We start from the raw sequence: 19,871 nt of genomic DNA, 5'->3' as shown, positions 1-19,871 counted from the left end.
CACACACACACACACACACACAGAGACACACGTGTGCGCACACACACAAAAGAGACACAGACACACACTAGCACTCTCAAGTCTTAAGCTGTGTTCGAATACCCATACTAACATACGGTATACTACATACTTAATGAGTATATACTATTAGTTCATTTTAGTATACTGTAAACGAACGGTATCCTTTCGGTTGAGCGTACTAGAGGTCTAGCGCTCTCAAGTCTTAGTGTTCTCCCCGGAAAAGCTCTACTCTACTTTCATTCAGTCACACAAACACACACCTTATCCAAAACACACGTCAACATTGGCACTGCAGATGCTTTTGAGATGTTGTTCCACTAGGTGTGATGGAGATTGTAAAAATGGCACTAAGTGCAGTACCTGCCATGACTAGTCTAGTCCCCTTTATAAAATGCATGAGCTGCATTCTGTATCCTTGCCAGAGACTGCTACAGCCGCATTTTAACAGCTGTCAGTCAATTTGGCCAGACAAAGTCAGATTCTATTACTCAAACACACGGACACACACGGACGGACACACACACACACACACACACACACACACACACACACACACACACACACACACACACACACACACACACACACACACACACACACACACACACACACACACACACACACACACACACACACACACACACACACACACAAAAACAGGCAAACGCATCTACTCACAAACCCACAAACACACGTGTGCACACAGAAACATACACGCAACTCTCTGGACTCTCTCTTCCACAGCACTCATTGTTTACGTACTAGTAGGCCTACAAGACCCAACTGATACCTTGGCACAAAATGGCTGCCTGTTTGCTTGGTTTCTCTTAGTGAAATTTGGACTAATACTGTAACCCTGTCTGTACCACAATTCAAAATGGCCACCGGTTGCATGGAATGTTAACTATGGGTACTAAATTAGAAGTCTTTTCATACCACTGAGCCGAGCCGAGCCAAAGCAAGCTGTGCTGAGCTGGCCTGGTTACGCATCCCTCATAGTTGCTGGAACTGAGCTGAAAAGGACAATGTTAAAAGAACATTTCCACAGTTTGGCACGGTTTGGTTTGGGTCGGCATGATAGTGTGAAAACGGTGAAGATATGCTGTGTTTCTGAGAGTGAAGGTGGCTGACTAGATAAGAGGAGATGGAGAAAACAGGGTAGGAAAAGACAGAGTGAGTAGAGGAGGGATGGAAATGGGATTGGAGAGTCATACCTCAGCAGAATCCTCCTCTTTTCAGCCCCTGGTGAGGAAACCCATTTTAAGAAACTGAGAAACTGGACACAAGCAGAGCCCAAATGAAAGCCCATATTGGGAAACTGACGGACGGTATTGGACGTAACCAGAGCCAGAGTGAACCCCCTAAAGAAACAGACTGATGAAACAGAGAGCTGCGTCATGACTTCTATTGCACACCTTATTAGTTAACTGACCCAAGGGATGGATCTATCCAGAGCCAAAATGAACCCCCTCAAGAAGACACAAAATGGACACAGTCTGACCAAATTGCCTGTTTTTTTTAGAAGGAGAGAGATAGGAGCCACAATGGACCCTTCATCGTGCCTAAGGCCACAAGAATGCTTGATCTTCTTATCAAACATCACATCAACATGGTTGTACTTAACTGTGTGTGTGTGCGTGCGTGCTCGTGCGTGTGCGTGTGTCTCAAACAACTCTAGGATATAAATGTTCTTATTGCATGAATTTCCATGCCTGGCATATTCCAGGTGATTATGGTTGATACATTATTTGATATTGAAATGGATGTTAAGATGATTTTAACTAACTAACTTGAAAAATGCTCTGAGGCTGCTCTGAATCTGTGAGTTTCCATTCAGCTTTTGTATATGAGAGCTTTATAACACACCTTCTAAAGCACTGCCTAATTTCAGCTCATACAAACCACATCCCCACGCTTCCATAGAGCATGATAATATCAGTGTTTAACTATGCTGGCTGTCTGGGATAGCATCTGTAATGTGTGTTTGCGCTTGATAATGCACTTGATAATGTTTGTTTACTGTAATACACACCAATTAAGCTTTTACTTCCGTATTACATGCTTTGCCAACTATGATAAGCCGAAACTGTAACTCAAACCTGGTTTGGTAATGCATTGAACCTCAACTGTACAGAAGTTTGATATTGTCAGATAGTTGAGCGATAAAGTTTTGGGAGAGGATGGATGAGATATCAGGAGTAGGGCATCATTAGGAAGTCGTCAGTTGTTATACTTCCTAATATGGATGCCGTCTAGGAGCTCCCCCTTTGATTCGCCTATAGTGAAGTGTCATTCACACTAAACTTTGAAAAGAGCCAGGTAGAGTCTGTTCAGCTGTTTGTCATGTAAATATGCAATTATTTCTGATGACAAGCCTTCATTTGGACTGGTATAGTAATCATTCATCCACAGTGGTAGCTCTGAATATGGCTCATCTCGAGACTGATAGTAAACGCCTTTGACCGTCGCTCGCCCGATTCATAGGCTATATTCTTCAAAGCGTTTCACACAAAAAAGCCATTAAAATTGGTGTTAAGGCAGATAATGAAAATACTTTATCACAATGGCACTCTGACTGAATGTATTTTGGCTTGGAGCTGCACACCTTTTTAGGCCTACAGTACTGAATGTCTCCTTATGGTAGCAAGGTAAACGTCATGTTTTAACCTTCTCAGAGCGTACATGGGACAAAATTGTGCCAAAACCCTACAAGGGACCAAAGGGAAACATTTCCTAATGTCTTTAGGACTTCCCCTGTTTGCTGATTGGTATGTAAGAATCAGAAAGGTATTTGAGAACTAGAAATGAGGGTATGTCAGAAATCAAATACCCATTTCACCCTCATATCAAGGACAAGGCAACAGAATGGTGTTTTATCCAAACACAGCAGCTGGGGGGACTTACTGATAGCACCTGAACCTCAGCTGAGAAAGCACCTTGGACGTTTTCATATAGCTTTTTCTACTCATGCTTGAAATGTGCTCACTTTATTGAATGTCATACAGCCAAGTGAAAAATAAAGGTTTGATTTGTGCAATAAGTGGTTGGTGATGACTGGGACACAGAGGAGCTGCTTTGAGAGAGAGAGAGAGAGAGAGAGAGAGAGAGAGAGAGAGTGTGTGTGTGTGTGTGTGTGTGTGTGTGTGTGTGTGTGTGTGTGTGTGTGTGTGTGTGTGTGTGTGTGTGTGTGTGTGTGTGTGTGTGTGTGTGTGTGTGTGTGTGTGTGTGTGTGTGTGTGTGTGTGTGTGTGTGTGTGTGTGTGTGTGTGTGTGTGTGTGTGTGTGTGTGTGTGTTGAATTTTAGCAGGGAGTCACCATTCAGCACAGACAAACAGAAATATCTGTTGGTCACAGATACATAAAAACACTATCAACTTAAACAAACACATTCTTCATTATAACATTCCTCTGTCCACTCTCTAAATTGCCCCAGGGACACTAAGGTCTCTATGTGTATTGTTTTTGGAGAAAAACCAAAGGCTGATTTACAGTACCTAACTCTGAAGACACCAAAGTAGTCTCCAGAGTTAACCAACCCTGCGTTTTTGGTATATCCTTGAGGGGACTAGAAGTCCTCAAAAGGCTAGTAAAACAAGAACAATTCCAGGGATTTGGGAACATTTCGCCAGCCCCCACATGGAAAACAAGCTACACTGAACTAAAATATTAACGCAACACTCAACAATTTCAAAGATTTTACTGAGATATAGTTCATGTAAGGAAATCAGTCAATTGAAATACATTCATAAGGCCCTAATCTATGAATTTCGCATGACTGGGAATACAGATATGCATCTGTTGGTCACAGATACCTTACAAAAGAAGGTAGGGGTGTAGGTCAGAAAACCAGTTAGTATCTGGTGTGACCCCCATTTGCCTCATGCAGCGCGATATATCCTTCGCATAGAGCTGATCAGGCTGTTGATTGTGGCCTGTGGAATGTTGTCCCACTCCTCTTCAATGGTTGTGCGAAGTTGCTGGATATTGGCTGGAACTGGAACACCATTTTCGTACAAGTGGATCCAGAGCATTCCGAACATGCTCAATGGGTGACATGTCCGGTGAGTATGCAGGCCATAGAAGAACTGGGACATTTTCAGCTTCCAGGAGTTGTGTACAGATACTAGCAACTTGTGGCCGTGCATTATCATGCTAAAACATGAGGCGGTGGATGAATGGCACGAAGGGATGAACGTATGAAGGGCCTCAGAATCTTGTCACGGTATCGCTTTGCATTCAAATTGCCATCGATAAAATGCAATTTTGTTCATTGTCCGTAGCTTATGCCTACCCATACCATAATCCCACCGCCACCATGGGGCACTTTGTTCTCAGCGTTGACATCAGCAAACCGCTCGCCCTCACGACGCACATCTGCCATGTCCCCGGTACAGTTGAAACCGGGATTTATCCATGAAGAGCACACATCTCCAGCGTGACAGTAGCCTACAAGGTGAGCATTTGCCCACTGAGGTCGGATACGATGGCGAACTGCAGTCAGGTCAAGACCCTGGTGAGTACGACGAGCATGCAAATGAGCTTCCCAGAGATGTTTTCTGACAGTTTGTGCAGAAATTCTTGTGCAAACCCACAGTTTCATCACCTGTCCGGGTGGCTGATCTCAGACCATCCCGCAGGTGAAGAAGCCAGATGTGGAGGTTCTGGGCTGACGTGATTACACATTGTTTGCATTTGTGAGGCCGGTTGGACATCCTGCCAAATTCTCAAAATGGTAGAGAAATTAAGATTAAATTATCTGGCAACAGCTCTGGTGGACATTCCTGCAGTCAGCATGCCAATTGCACACTCCCTCAAAACTGGAGACATCTGTGGCGTTGTGTACTGTAACAAAACTGCACATTTTAGAGCAGCCTTTTATTGTCCCTAGCACACGGTGTGAATGCTATTTAATCAGCTTCTTGATATTCCACAACTGTCAGGTGGATGGATTATCTTGGCAAAGGAAAAATGTTCACTTAAAGGGATGAAAGAAAATTGTGCACAGAATTTGAGAGAAATAAGCTTTTGGTGCGTAATAATTTTTTGGGACCAACACTTTACATGTTGTGTTTATATTTTTTTCAGTGTATTTTAAGCTTAGGGGTTAGGGTTAGAATTAAGGTTAGGGGTTAGAGAGAAAGAGACATGGAGTGCTTTGTTTGGTGTATAAAACCCTAGTGTGATTGGATGTTTAAGGTCAATATATAGCCAAGTATATAGTCTAGAGCCGTCATTCTGATGCTTCTTGTTGTACGTACTGCTCATCTATCAGACAGACTGCATCTGTCAATGTGAATGTCAACTCACATGCATTTATTGTCTTCAATATATACGTGTGTGTGCAGATGTATCATGCTCATACAGGGCACGTGCCCCCTCAGATTTAAAAAAATGTCAGATGTTTAATTATTTACTAAACTTCATATTTAAGCCCACGTTTGACATAATTATTTATAAAAAAAAGATTTATCAGCGGTATTTTGCAGAGGGGTCACACTGACTGGACCAGGCAAAGAGTACCCCCCCCCCCCCCCCCCCCCCCATTCTCCCTTGTAAGTGGTTCCTTCCAAGGTGCAGCGTGGAGCAAAGAGGAGGAAAGAGTGTATAGTGATGGGCAGGACTCCCAGGAGGTATGTTTGTACATCTATTTGATCAAGCTATGTAGCCTATTGATACTTTCTTGATGAATAAATCAAACAAAAATGTTTTGTTTCTAAAACACTAGCCACCTAGCAAGTTTATGATGTTGGCTTTCTGTGGCAATTTTAGCATGTGAATCTTGGTGGGGCAAATTCCTCACATTTTTTTTAGATGCATGCCAGCAAAGCCACTACACAACACAACACTAAACAATACATTAATTGCACTATAACGGTGACAAACTGTGCCCACACACTGTTAGGGCCTAGATAAAGCTGTCCCAACAGCAGTCCCAATACCTTACCACTGCTACACCTTGCTATCAGCAGAGCCTTGTCAGGCAGTGAAACAGTTCATTCAGCCTATTTTACTGCCTTATAGAAAAACATAGCTGATATGGCTGATTTGCTTAAACAAAAGTGGTTTCTACTGACAATTGACATGTACAAACTATGGCATAAGGGGACGGCGAGCGGATAAGAGGCATTAATGAACAAGCTAGGATGGACCTAGTCTATATATATACTGTAGTATATATAATTCGGAACTTTTGAAATGTACAGCGACAGAATTCAGAACATGGGCCATTCTTACAGTATTCTCCCTGTACACCAAGTCAGAACCGTAGGATAAATAAATGGGCAAATAAGCAGACAATGAAAGCTCTTACAATATTTGATGATAACATTTATCTAAAACAGGCTATAGGCTACATGTACACCACCAAGTCAGAACAGTAGGCTAAGTTATGAGGGGAAAAGGGGCCACATTATTAGGGTGAGGCACATGGGCTACTAACATCTTACTACAAAACATACACTTAGTATTGCTTTCTTAGCTACAGTATACATACATATCTCCCTGGCATGTTGCAGCAGCATACAATACATTTTTGGACTCCCCTTGTGCTGTGCTCACTTGAACAGGAACTCACTGAAGTCCGAGATTTCCCAATTCCAAGATTCCTGTTTTGAACGCGGCAGAAGTCATGCTGGATTGACAGCATGGCAAATATTGAATGTTTATCCTTTTAAGCTTGGAGACCCTTAAATCCAGACTTGGGACCCCACTCCACTGAATAGCAGGCTAGTGATTGCATTGCAATGCTAGCAGTTAGCCACTGATTGCTTCCAAACCACTCATTGCTGAATTTGCGATTTCCAATTTGTGTAATGTTTATGTCCAACGGCCGATGATCACCAATACGTTTTATCTGTTCTTTCTCTTCATATGTGACTGACCGGCTCAAATCATTCTTATGTAGCAAAATTTGAAATTGTGTTTTTTAGATTAGTTAAATGTAGAGACTTCGAGCTATGAAATGGTATATCATGCACTACAGTTGAGGAACAATAGGAAAGTAATTCTGCATTGAAAGTTGATAAACTTGTAAATTAACTTTTGATAAAATGGCCTTGGAATGTTTTGGTACTACTACTGGAGAGCCCTTCTTTGTCTACACCCATTCAGCATCATTCACACCCTCTTAAGCTTTAGCCCCACCCATCTCTTTAAGGGTTGTTCCGAGCGTTCTGTACTAACAACAGAAGTCAAGAACCCAAGCTAACTTGCAAGCTGCTTCCAGGCACAAATGAGAGAACAGCTCACTGAACATTACTCACCCTAGCAGAGCTGGTTATGTTATCCAGATCGTTGGTGACTGCAACTGTTCTGTCAGATTGTCTGTTTGTAAATTCAGAGCGTTTCGCTCTCGGAGCATTCAGAGTGCACACTGGACTCTCTGGCCGAGAGCAGTCAAGCACCCAAGCTAACATTGGCTAACTTGCTGGCTACTTCCAGACACAAATGAGAAAACACCCTTCTCTGACCATTTTACTCACCCTAGCAGAGCTGGTTAGGCTGTTTTCATGTTATCCAGAGCGTCGGTGACTGTAACTGTGCTGCTGGCAACAATTTAGTTACGGTTGTCAGTTAAGAACAAATTCTTATTTACAATGACGGCCTGGGAACAGTGGGTTAACTGCCTTGTTCAGGGGCAGAACGACAGATTTTTACCTTGTCAGCTCAGGGATTTGATCTAACAACCTTTCAGTTACTGGCCCAACACTCTAACCACTAGGCTTCCTGCCACCCCCATTAAAAAAAAACAGTGTTAGACAGGATTACCAAGACATACTGACCAGCTCAAATAGATAAGCGTGCTATACTGTATGGCAGACCAATCCAAACTCATTTCTCGGCATGTCCAGCAAACTCCTTATCTCAGCCAACCATGGCTAGCGGGAAGGTCTTTGTCACGCCCTGGCCTTATTATTCTTTGTTTTCTTTATTATTTTAGTTAGGTCAGGGTGTGACATGGGGAATGTTTATGTTTTGTTGTTTTGGGTGTTTATTTGGTAAAGGGGTTAATGGGTGTAGTGTATGGTTTTGTGTTGAGTGTAGATGTTTAGCATTGTCTATGGTGGTTAGTATTCTAGGAGAGTCTATGGTTACCTGAATGAGTTCCCAATTAGAGACAGCTGATTTCGGTTGTCTCTGATTGGGAGCCTTATTTAGGGTAGCCATAGACTCTCATTGGTTGTGGGTAATTGTCTATGTCAGAACGTTTGTAGCCTGTCTGTCTATGCACAACGTTTGTAGCTTCACGGTTGTTTTGTTTGTTTGTAATAGTGTTTTTTCGTTCCATGTTCATCTTCGTTCGTTTCATTAAAAGAGAAGATGTATTCTTATCCAGCTGCGCCTTGGTCCTCATTCTCTCCAGTACACGATCGTGACAGAATTACCCACCATCGGACCAAGCAGCGGAAAACAAGGCAACAGGACCTACCCATAAAGGATTTCTGGACATGGGAGGAGATACTGGATGGTAAGGGGCCGTGGGATCAACCTGGAGAATATCGCCTCCCTCGTGAAGAGCTGGAGGCAGCGAAAGCCGAGAGGAGGCGATATGAGGAGGCAGCACGGAGACAAGGCTGGAAGCCCGTGAGTACAACCCAAAAATTTCTTGGGGGGGGCCTTAAAGGGAGTGTGGCGAAGTCAGGTAGGAAACCTGCGCCTACTCCCTGTACTTACCGTGGAGAGCGAGAGTACGGGCAGACACCGTGTTACGCAGTAGAGCGCACGGTGTCTCCTGTACGCGTGCATAGCCCGGTTCGGTACATTGCAGCTCCACGTATCGGCCGGGCTAGACTGAGCGTTGAGCCATATGTCATGAAGCCGGCCCAACGCATCTGGTCACCAGTGCGTCTCCTCGGGCCGGCGTACATGGCACCAGCCTTACGCATGGTGTCCCCGGTTCGCCTACATAGGCCGGTGCGGGTTATTCCACCTCCCCGTACTGGTCAGGCGACGGGGAGCATAGAACCAGGTAAGGTTGGGCAGGCTCGGCGTTCAAGGGAGCCAGTACGCCTGCACGGTCCGGTATTTCCGGCGCCACCTCCCCGCCCCAACCCAGTACCACCAGTGCCTCCTCCACGCACTAGCTATATGGTGCGTGTCTCCAGCCCTTTACCACCAGTGTCTAAACCACGCACCAAGCCTCCTGTGTGTCCCCAGAGTCCTGTGCGTCCTGTTGCTGCTCCCCGCACTAGCCCTGAGATGCGTGTCCCCAGCCCGGTGCCACCAGTCCCGGCACGCACCAGGCCTACAGTGCGCCTCAGCCGGCAGGAGTCTGCCGTCTGCACTGCAATGACTGAACTGCCTGTTTGCCAAGCGCCATCTGAGCCATCCGTCTCCCCAGCGCCATCTGAGCCATCCGTCTCCCCAGCGCCATCTGAGCCATCCGTCTGCAATGAGCCTGCAAAGCCGCCCGTCTGCCATGAGCCTGCAAAGCCGCCCGTCTGCCATGAGCCCACTGAGCCGTCCGCCAGACAGGAGCCGCTAGAGCCGCCAGCCAGACAGGAGCCGCTAGAGCCGTCCGTCAGACAGGATCTGCCAGAGCCGCCAACCAGACAGGATCTGCCAGAGCCGCCAACCAGACAGGATCTGCCAGAGCCGCCAACCAGACAGGAGCAGCCAGATCAGTCAGCCAGCCATGAGCAGCCAGATCCGTCAGCCAGCCATGAGCAGCCAGATCCGTCAGCTAGCCATGAGCAGCCAGATCCGTCAGCCAGCCATGAGCAGCCAGATCCGTCAGCCAGCCATGAGCAGCCAGATCCGTCAGCTAGCCATGAGCAGCCAGATCCGTCAGCTAGCCATGAGCAGCCAGATCCGTCAGCTAGCCATGAGCAGCCAGATCCGTCAGCTAGCCATGAGCAGCCAGATCCGTCAGCTAGCCATGAGCAGCCAGATCCGTCAGCCAGCCATGAGCAGCCAGATCCGTCAGCCAGCCATGAGCAGCCAGATCCGTCAGCCAGCCATGAGCAGCCAGATCCGTCAGCCAGCCATGAGCAGCCAGATCCGTCAGCCAGCCATGAGCAGCCAGATCCGTCAGCCAGCCATGAGCAGCCAGATCCGTCAGCCAGCCATGAGCAGCCAGATCCGTCAGCCAGCCATGAGCAGCCAGATCAGTTAGCCAGCCATGAGCAGCCAGATCCGTTAGCCAGCCATGAGCAGCCAGATCTGTCAGCCAGCCATGGGCCGTCCCTCAGTCCGGAGCTGCAGTCCCTCAGTCCGGAGCTGCAGTCCCTCAGTCCGGAGCTGCAGTCCCTCAGTCCGGAGCTGCCATTACTCAGTCCGGAGCTGCCATTACTCAGTCCGGAGCTGCCCCTTACCCTGGTGCTGCCCCTTACCCTGGTACTGCCCCTGACCCTGGTACTGTCCCTGACCCTAGTACTGCCCCTGACCCTGGTACTGCCTCTTACCCTGGTACTGCCCCTTAGTCCGGAACTGCCCCTGAATGCAATGGGGTTAATGTGGAGGGGGGTCGTTTGGAGAAAGCCTAGGAGGTGGTTAGGTACTGTGGTGACGAGGGGACTACGACCAGAGCCGGAGCCGCCACCGTGGAGGGGAGCCCACCCAGACCCTCCCCTAGACTGTGTATGGTGCGCCCGGAGTTCGCGCCTCAAGGGGGGGGTTATGTCACGCCCTGGCCTTATTATTCTTTGTTTTCTTTATTATTTTAGTTAGGTCAGGGTGTGACATGGGGAATGTTTATGTTTTGTTGTTTTGGGTGTTTATTTGGTAAAGGGGTTAATGGGTGTAGTGTATGGTTTTGTGTTGAGTGTAGATGTTTAGCATTGTCTATGGTGGTTAGTATTCTAGGAGAGTCTATGGTTACCTGAATGAGTTCCCAATTAGAGACAGCTGATTTCGGTTGTCTCTGATTGGGAGCCTTATTTAGGGTAGCCATAGACTCTCATTGGTTGTGGGTAATTGTCTATGTCAGAACGTTTGTAGCCTGTCTGTCTATGCACAACGTTTGTAGCTTCACGGTCGTTTTGTTGTTTTGTTTGTTTGTAATAGTGTTTTTTCGTTCCATGTTCATCTTCGTTCGTTTCATTAAAAGAGAAGATGTATTCTTATCCAGCTGCGCCTTGGTCCTCATTCTCTCCAGTACACGATCGTGACAGTCTTTTTCTGTGGCTAAACCAACTAGACTTGTAATTTAACCATTTTATTCGTATTTACAGATGGCATACAAGTTTGTTATTAAGGCACATGAAAGTTCACGTTCGAGAAGGCAATTCTGCCAAAAAAACATTTTTTATGTTCAAATGGCTCTCCTGTGAAGTAGTGTCCCATGACATACGCCTAGTTTCCTGAAACGGGTCACATGACAAGAATTCAAAATAATTTGCCCGTAGATTGTCGACTTGATTCATGATGGCTGCTAGCTAAGATTTTGAAAGTATCAGTCCAATCAAAGCTACTGTAGATATGTAAAGTGATTTGAAATCATTATTTTTTTTTTTTTACCTTTTACTTAACTAGGCAAGTCAGTTAAGAACAAATTCTTATTTACAATGACGGCCTACACCGGGCCAATTGTGCGCTGCCCTATGGGACTCCCAATCACAGCCGGTTGTGATACAGCCTGGATTCGAACCAGGGTGTTTGTATTGACACCTCTAGCACTGAGGTGAGGTGCCTTAGACCGCTGTCTAAGCAGTCTAAGGCACTGCATCTCAGTGCTAAAGGCGTCACTACAGACACCCTGGGGATTTTCAAGCTCTACCCTTAGATTTTGCGGTGACGTAGTGTCCCCATGAGTGACAGAACACTGAACCAATCACGGCACAACTAGAGAACATTACCAACCCCTACACACCGTATTTTCCGCTGGCTGTCCCACCACCACAGAAAGCACTGAGCTAGGCTGAAACACCTGCATATTGGAGCTGCCTTACTCCAGAAAGCAAAAAAGAGACAATGTTTGGATGCGGCTTTATTAACTCAATGTTTTTTTTAACGTTGTTTGCCACGTTTTAATGCCAAAATAACATGCAACAGATGGGGCTCAAAACATGCCCTGAATGACAGGTTGCCACTATTGGCTTTAGCTAGCCAACTAGATAGATTCCCAATCTCCTAACCTCATAACTAGCCACAAAGCCATTTCAGGCTATCGATCAAGTTAGAGTAGCTTGTTTAACCATCTTAGCTGGCATGCCTGCTGGCAAGGTTGCTAGGCTTTAGAAAAACAAACATTTACTATGTGTACTGAATAAGACTCACATTATTTTACATTTTTGTTCCCAGAGTTTAGCAGCGATGCAGAGAAGCATATTTATTTTCTTAAAAAATATAATCACATGCTCAATGGGTGACATGTCCGGTGAGTATGCAGGCTTACCAAGAAAAACTTCCAAGCGGACTAATTTGAGGTAAAAAGGAGTTGGAGCACTCAACAACAAAGGCTTTGATTTCTCACTTTAATCCATTGTCAAGCTGTCTTCCTCAGAGTGACCTGATCATTGCACTTAGCTCCTATGTATTGCCTAGTGGCTCACTGAGACAACAATATACAAAAATTATAATTATAATTAATTATATTATATTATAATTATAATAATAATATGTTTCAATTAAAGCACAAAATAAAAATATAAATATTGTAGACTTTTTAATCAATAGGCCAAGTGAAAATATACATAGGTGATATTTGGGTGTCTGTGAACCGGAGACACAGAGACCCCAAAAATCAAGGCAACATTATATATGGAAATTAAGACATCATTTAGCCCCTTTGGAACCACAGTGTCTAAGAAGTACTGCCAAAATGCCTCTCTTTGTTTTAGTTCACGTACAATATCACCTCGTTTTGGTGAAATTTGAATCGTTCTATTGCTACAAAGCGCAGGGAGGAAGGTGAGCCATGATTGGCTTCAATGCACTGGCAAGCAACAGCATAGTCTGTGTTTTTATTTCGAATAGTAGCCTTGTGTTCTGCAATGCTCGTTTAGTTTGACCAATATAAGCAGCTCCACAGATGTATTTGAGCATGTACACTACATGGCCAAAAGTATGAGGACACCTAATGGTCGACCGTCTCATTCCAAAATTATGGGCATTAATATGATGTTGGTCTCACTTTTGCTACTACAACAGCCTCCACTCTTCTGGGAAGGCTTTCCACTAGATGTTGGAACATTCCTGCGGGGACTTGCTTCCATTCAGTTTAGAGCATTAGGAGGTCGGGCCCTGATGTTGGGCAATTAGGCCTGGCTCGCAGTCGGCGTTCCAATTCATCCCAAAGGTGTTTGATGGGGTTGAGGTCAGGGCTCTGTGCAGGCCAGTCGAGTTCTCCCACACCAATCTCAACTAACCATTTCCTTATAGATCTCGCTTTGTGCATGGGGGCAGTGTCATGCTGAAACAGGAAAGGGCCTTCCCCACAAAGTTGGAAGCACAGAATCGTGTAGAATGTCATTGTATGCTGTATCTTTAAGGTTTCCATTCACTGGAACTAAGGGGCTTAGCCCGAAGAATGAAAAACAGCCCAAGACCATTATTCCTCCTCCACCGAAATGTACAGTTGGCAGTATGCATTGGGGCAGGTAGCGTTCTCCTGGCATCCGCCAAACACAGATGGTGAAGCATGAGTCCAATAGCAGCGAGCTTTACACCACCCCAGCCGACTGGTGATCTTAGGCTTGTGAGCGGATGCTAGGCCGTGAAAACCCATTTCATGAAGCTCCCGAGAACAGTTCTTGTGCTGACGTTGCTTCCAGAGGCAGTTTTGAACTCAGTAGTGAGTGTTGCAACCGAGGACAGACTATTTTTTTGCACTATGCATTTCAGCACTCGGCAGTCCCGTTCTGTGACTTTGTGTGGCCTACCACTTCGCGGCTGAGCCGTTGTTGCTCTTAGAAGTTTCCACTTCACAATAACAGCACTTGCAGTTGACCAGAGCAGCTCTAGCAGGGCAGAAATTTAACCAACTGACTTGTTGGAAAGGTGGCATCCTATGACAGTGTCACGTTGAAAGTCATTGAGCTCTTCAGTACGCGCCATTCCACTGCCAATGTTTGTCTATGGAGATTGCATGGCTATGTGCTCGATTTTATACACCTGTCAGCAACTGGTGTGACTGAAATAGCCGAATCCACTCATTTGAAGAGGTGTCCACATACTTTTGGTCATGTAGTGTATATGACATTAGTGGTGCTACAATTAATGAAGCTTTGGATTTTGTATTCTTTACCTGTTCTCGGGTGGTAAAACACTTTCGTATTGGTCGTACAAAACTCGACTTCTTTTTGAAAGCTGTTTGTTTTCTCACATCAGAAATACCAGATGCATTGTAGTGTCTAAACACTCCATTGCCATTACACAATGATTGCCTATTAGCAAATAATAAATAATTTAAATGTAATTGGCGAACAAATTTGAAAGTGTCAACTTTCAATGCTAAGGGGCCCATCCTATTAGAAGGGAAGAAAGAGAGTCCTTTACACAGGACTGGCACTTGGGCATCCGTGAGAGGCCCTGGTGAAATGTTGATCACCAAAAGTTCTTGTTGTGGTTCCGACTCAACCTCCTCAGGTGGGCTGGGGGTGGATTTCGTCCCCGTCGAGTCCGCCTCGTCTTCCTTTGGGTATCGCGCTGGTTGACTCGCTCCCCTAAAAGAGCGGGGTTGATTCAGGAAGTATAAAAGTGACGATGTTCTGAAGCTTCTACCTTGCTACCATAGGACAGGTGAGCATCATAGTGCAGTATATTTAGTAGTGCAGTATATTTAGATGTGTGATTTACAACAGTCAGAAGGACACCCTCATAATTACAATTGAACAAGCAAAGAGGTATGCTTAAAAATAGACATACTGTATGTTTTGACAGAATTAGGCATAATGATTATGGCACTAGATTGCAGGAAAGAGCTGTTTCAGGTGTTTGAAAAATGTGAAATTCAACCCCCTTCTATCTTCACCTACTTCTTGCCCCCTCTAAAAGTGTGTGTGTGTGTGTGTGTGTGTGTGTGTGTGTGTGTGTGTGTGTGTGTGTGTGTGTGTGTGTGTGTGTGTGTGTGTGTGTGTCTGTGTAACACCATGTCTACTTGTGTTCATTATCCACTGATGATGTGTGGGAGATTATTGGCCAGCTTGTCAGCCATGATCAACTTGGACGTGAAGAGTCTTGAAAAGACTCTCTTTTTAGGGTTCTTTCAATGTTCTTTCACCTTTCTTTAAGCATTTTTCTCCCTTTTTTCCTGTTACATAGTGTTTTATCTACATATTATATTTTGCTGTAACCATTTTTTTTTGCACCATGACAACATTACTATTTTCTGATATTTGCCCTGAAAAAAAGCTTCTGTGAAAAGAAAACCACTTAATGTAAATGTATCTCGCCAATGTCTTAAAAAATGCCTCGGCTTTTGGTTTGCTATTGCTTCAAATGCTCTGGGGCGGTGTGATGTCGAGCAGAACCCCAGAATATATTGCTTGTTCTCAATATACATTTGGCCACGTTCCATGAAGATGTAATTTTTAAGAAACTATGAACTGTCAACCGAGGGAGTTTTCTAGATTTTTTTTTCCGGCATCAGCAAATCAGATGATTGATTTCCTGCCATTAGTAAAGGAACGGGCAGCTTTAGCAGTTTCTTATGGAACGTTTTTTTACATTGAGTACAGGAGGCAAGAGAATGTATGCTATTTGTCCTCACTACACGTCTCTCTCTCTTTCTGTCTTTCTGTCTGTCTATATCTCTGACCCTCTCTGTGTGTCTCACTTTCTTTCTCTCCCTTATACTCCCTCTCTTTTTCTTTCTTTCTTTTGCTCTCTGTCTCTCTCTCTATCTCTTTCTCATACCGTACCTTACCACTCATGCACACACCCAAACAGACAGACACACACACACACACACACACACACACACACACACACACACACACACACACACACACACACACACACACACACACATACACATACACATACACATACACATATGCATTCATGCTACACACACATCCCAACTGCTGCTACCAGACTCTTATTATACGGCTCAGTTTAACACTGCCCCCCATCCCCCCTTCCCTAATGCACGCGTAAATATTAGACTATACATTGTACCTCCTGTATTATACTTATGCTGAAATGTTTATTCTATTCTACTGCGCCATTTACTTGATCTTCGTGTTCTTATCGTTTATTATTTGTTGTTGTTGTTGCCTTGTTGAGAACGACTTCGTTGGACATTGTATTCCATACGTATCCCGTACATACAATTAATACAAACTTGAAACTTGTATTACACACACAGTAACATTTTAAATAATAGCCAGTGTAGTGTTCAATGGCTTTTTTATCTTCCATATCTATGTATGTGTTTGTGCACACGTGTCTGCTATATGTCTGTTTTTGAGTGAAAGAACAAAGATAATCCAGCAGGCAAAACTGGTTGAAATTATGTCATAATGAGTGACGTTATAATGACATAAATTTAACCAGTTTCACAAAAAATATTTTTTATATCAATATGATGTCAATTCAACCAATTTTTTTAAACTGGTTGAATTGACGTCATTATAACGTCACTCATTATGACCTGATTTTAACCAGTTATGCTTGCTGGGTAAGTGACTGTCTGTGAGTGGCGGACCTGTTTGCCAGTTTGACCCTGTGGTCCCTGTGTCACTTTGTAGGAGGGTCCCTATGTCATGTTGAAGAAGAACTGGGAGTTGTACGAGGGCAACGACCAGTATGAAGGCTACTGCGTGGACCTGGCCTCGGAGATCGCCAAACACATCGGCATCAAGTATAAGATCGCTATCGTTCCTGACGGAAAGTACGGTGCCCGGGACCCGGAGACCAAGATTTGGAATGGAATGGTCGGGGAGCTGGTGTACGGGGTAAGAGGGACAGGGGACTGGGGTGTGTGTGTGAAATGTTCTACATTGTACAATAATAGTGAAGACATCAAAACTATGAAATAACACATATGGAATCATGTAGTAACCAAAAACGTGTTAAACAAATAAAATATATTTTATATTTGAGATTCTTCAAAGTAGCCACCCTTTGCCTTGATGACAGCTTTGCACACTCTTGGCATTCTCTCAACCTGCTTCACCTGGAATGCGTTTCCAACAGCCTTAAATGAGCTCCCACATATTCTGAGCACTTGTTGGCTGCTTTTCATTCACTCTGCGGTCTAACTCATCCCAAACTATCTCAATTGGGTTGAGGTTGGTGATTGTGAAGGCCAGGTCATCTGATGCAGCACTCCATCACTCTCCTTCTTGGTCAAATAGCCCTTACACAGCCTGGAGGTGTGTTGGGTCATTGTCCTGTTGAAAAACAAATGATAGTCCCACTAAGTGCAAACCAGATGGGATGCCGTATCGCTGCAGAATGCTGTGGTAGCGATGATTGCTAAGTGTGCCTTGAATTCTAAATAAATCAGTGTCACCAGCAAAGCACCATCACACCACCTCCTCCATGCTTCACGGTGGGAACCACACATGCTGAGATAATCCGTTCACCTACTCTGCATCTCACAAAGACACGGTAGTTGGAACTGAAAATCTCAAGTTTGCACTCATCAGACCAGGGACACATTTCCACCGGTCTAATGTCCATTGCTCATGTTTCTTGGCCCAAGCAAGTCTCTTTTTATTATTGGTGTCCTTTAGTAGTGGGTTATTTGCAGCAATTCGACCACGAAGGCCTGATTCACGCAGTCTCCTCTGAACAGTTGATGTTGAGATGTGTCTGCTACTTGAACTCTGTGAAACATTTATTTGGGCTGCATTTTCTGAGACTGGTAACTCTAATGAACGTATCCTCTGCAGCAGAGGTAATTCTGGGGCTTCATTTCCTGTGGCGGTCTTCATGAGAGCCAGTTTCATCATTGCGCTTTAATGTTTTTTGCGACTGCACTTGAAGAAACTGTCAAAGTTCTTGAAATTGTCCAGATTGGCTGACCTTCATGTCTTAAAAGTAATGATGGACTGTCATTTCTCTTTACTTATTTGAGCTGTTCTTGCCATAATAAGGACTTGGTCTTTTACCAAATAGGGTTATCTTCTGTATACCACCCCTACCTTGTCACAACACAACTGATTGGCTCAAACGCATTAAGAAGGAAATCAATTCCACAAATTAACAAGGCACACCTGTTTAATTTAAATGTATTCCAGGTGATTACCTCATGAAGCTGGTTGAGAGAATGCCAAGAGTGCACAAAGCTGTCCTCAAGGCAAAGAGTGTCTATTTTGAAGGATCTCAAATATAAAATATACTTTGATTTGTTTAAAAAAAATTGGGTTACTACATGATTCCATATGTGTTATTTCATAGTTTTGATGTCTTCACTATTATTCTACAATGTAGAAAATAGTACAAATAAAGAAAAACCCTTGAATGAGTAGGTGTGTCCAAATTTTTGACTGGTACTGTAGATCTTGACCAAACTAAAACTTGGCATGGGGGATGCCTATTAGGGTGGGAAAATTCTGGTAAACTTTTCCAAAAATCACAAAATCCTGGTTGGATTCCCTCTTGATTCCTGAAAATCTAAGAAGTGAGAGGGTTAAATTGTGTCTGCTAAACGGAGTTAAGGGGTCTTATTGGTGCTTAGCTACCTTGTGTGTTTTTGAGAGATAACAGGGTTAATGTGCAGGTGTAGGGTACGTGTGTGTGTGTCAAAATCAAACGTTTATTGGTCGCGTACACAGTTTAGAAGATTTTATAGCAGGTGCAGCGAAATGCTTGTCCAAAAATGTCGAACAAGTACACAAATAATAATACAAGACTAGAACCAAGAAATCACGAATGTCAGAACAAATCCAGTTCACAACCAAAATAACACTGTATCAGTAACCCAAATTCAGTCTGTGTACATACACCAAAAAGGTAAACTAAGAATGATAGGTACATCAGTAGATATATTAGAATGAGCTATGCGAAGAACACAGTCAATGAATACACAGTGTGAAAAACAGTATAAAAGAAACGGTCCCATGTTTAATGTGTTCTGAATGTACAAAACATTTCCATGACAGACTGACCAGGTGAAAGCTATGATCCCTTATGGAAGTCACCTGTTAAATCCACTTCAATCGGTATAGATGAAGGGGAGGAGACAGGTTAAAGAAGGATTTTTAAATCTCGAGACAATAAATACCGGGATTGTGTATGTGTGCCATTCCGAGGGTGAATGGGTAGGACAAGTTTTAAGTGCCTTTGAACGAGGTATGGTAGTAGGTGCCAGGCGCACCGGTTTGAGTGTGTCAAGAACTGCAACGCTGCAACGCTGCACAGTTTCCTGTGTGTATTAAGAATGGTCCACCACCCAAAGGACTTCCAGACAACTAGACACAACTGTGGGAAGCATTGAAGTCAACATGGGCCATCATGTTTGCGAGTCTATATATACAGTATGTGCGTGTGTCGCAAATGTGCTGTAAATATCCTGGATGGGCTGACCGCGAAAGCCATTCAGTTGAGGGCGGTGCAGTTGCCGTACCAGGCGGTGATGTAGCCCGAGAGAATGCTCTCAATGGTGCATCTGTAGAATTTCATGAGGGTCTTAGGGGCCGTGCTGAATTTATTCAGCCGCCTGAGGTTGTAGAGGCGCTGCTGCGCCTTCTTCACAATGGTGTCGGTGTGGTGGGACCATTTCAGGTCCTCAGTGATGTGCACGCCAAGGAACTTGAAGCTTTTGGCCCTCTCCACTCCGGCCCCATTGATGTAGATGGGGGCATTCTGTCTCCTATAGTTCACGATCAGCTCCTTTTACATTGAGGGAGAGGTTATTTTCCTGGTACCACTGGCAGGGCTCTAACCTCCTCCCTGTAAGCTGTCTCTTCATTGTAGGTAATCAGGTATACCACTGTCATGTCCTCAGCAAACTTGATGATT

At 44.4% G+C, this 19,871-nt stretch overlaps 1 protein-coding gene across 1 annotated transcript in view; it reads left to right on the top strand.

Annotated features, from left to right (window-relative positions):
• The window catches only part of LOC129867100 (glutamate receptor 4-like), an 87,793-nt gene that overhangs the window by 29,592 nt on the left and 38,330 nt on the right, over positions 1-19,871 (top strand). Inside the window, exon 9 of the mRNA XM_055940274.1 lies at positions 16,652-16,858. Within this exon, the coding sequence (XP_055796249.1) occupies positions 16,652-16,858 (207 nt within the window). The remainder of the gene's footprint in view (positions 1-16,651; positions 16,859-19,871) is intronic.

This window comes from Salvelinus fontinalis, chromosome 2, assembly GCF_029448725.1.
Source record: "Salvelinus fontinalis isolate EN_2023a chromosome 2, ASM2944872v1, whole genome shotgun sequence".
In the NCBI taxonomy this organism is placed as follows: domain Eukaryota; kingdom Metazoa; phylum Chordata; class Actinopteri; order Salmoniformes; family Salmonidae; genus Salvelinus; species Salvelinus fontinalis.
The sequence above is the reverse complement of the archived record's forward strand: the minus strand, read 5'-3'. Positions and strand labels throughout refer to the sequence as shown.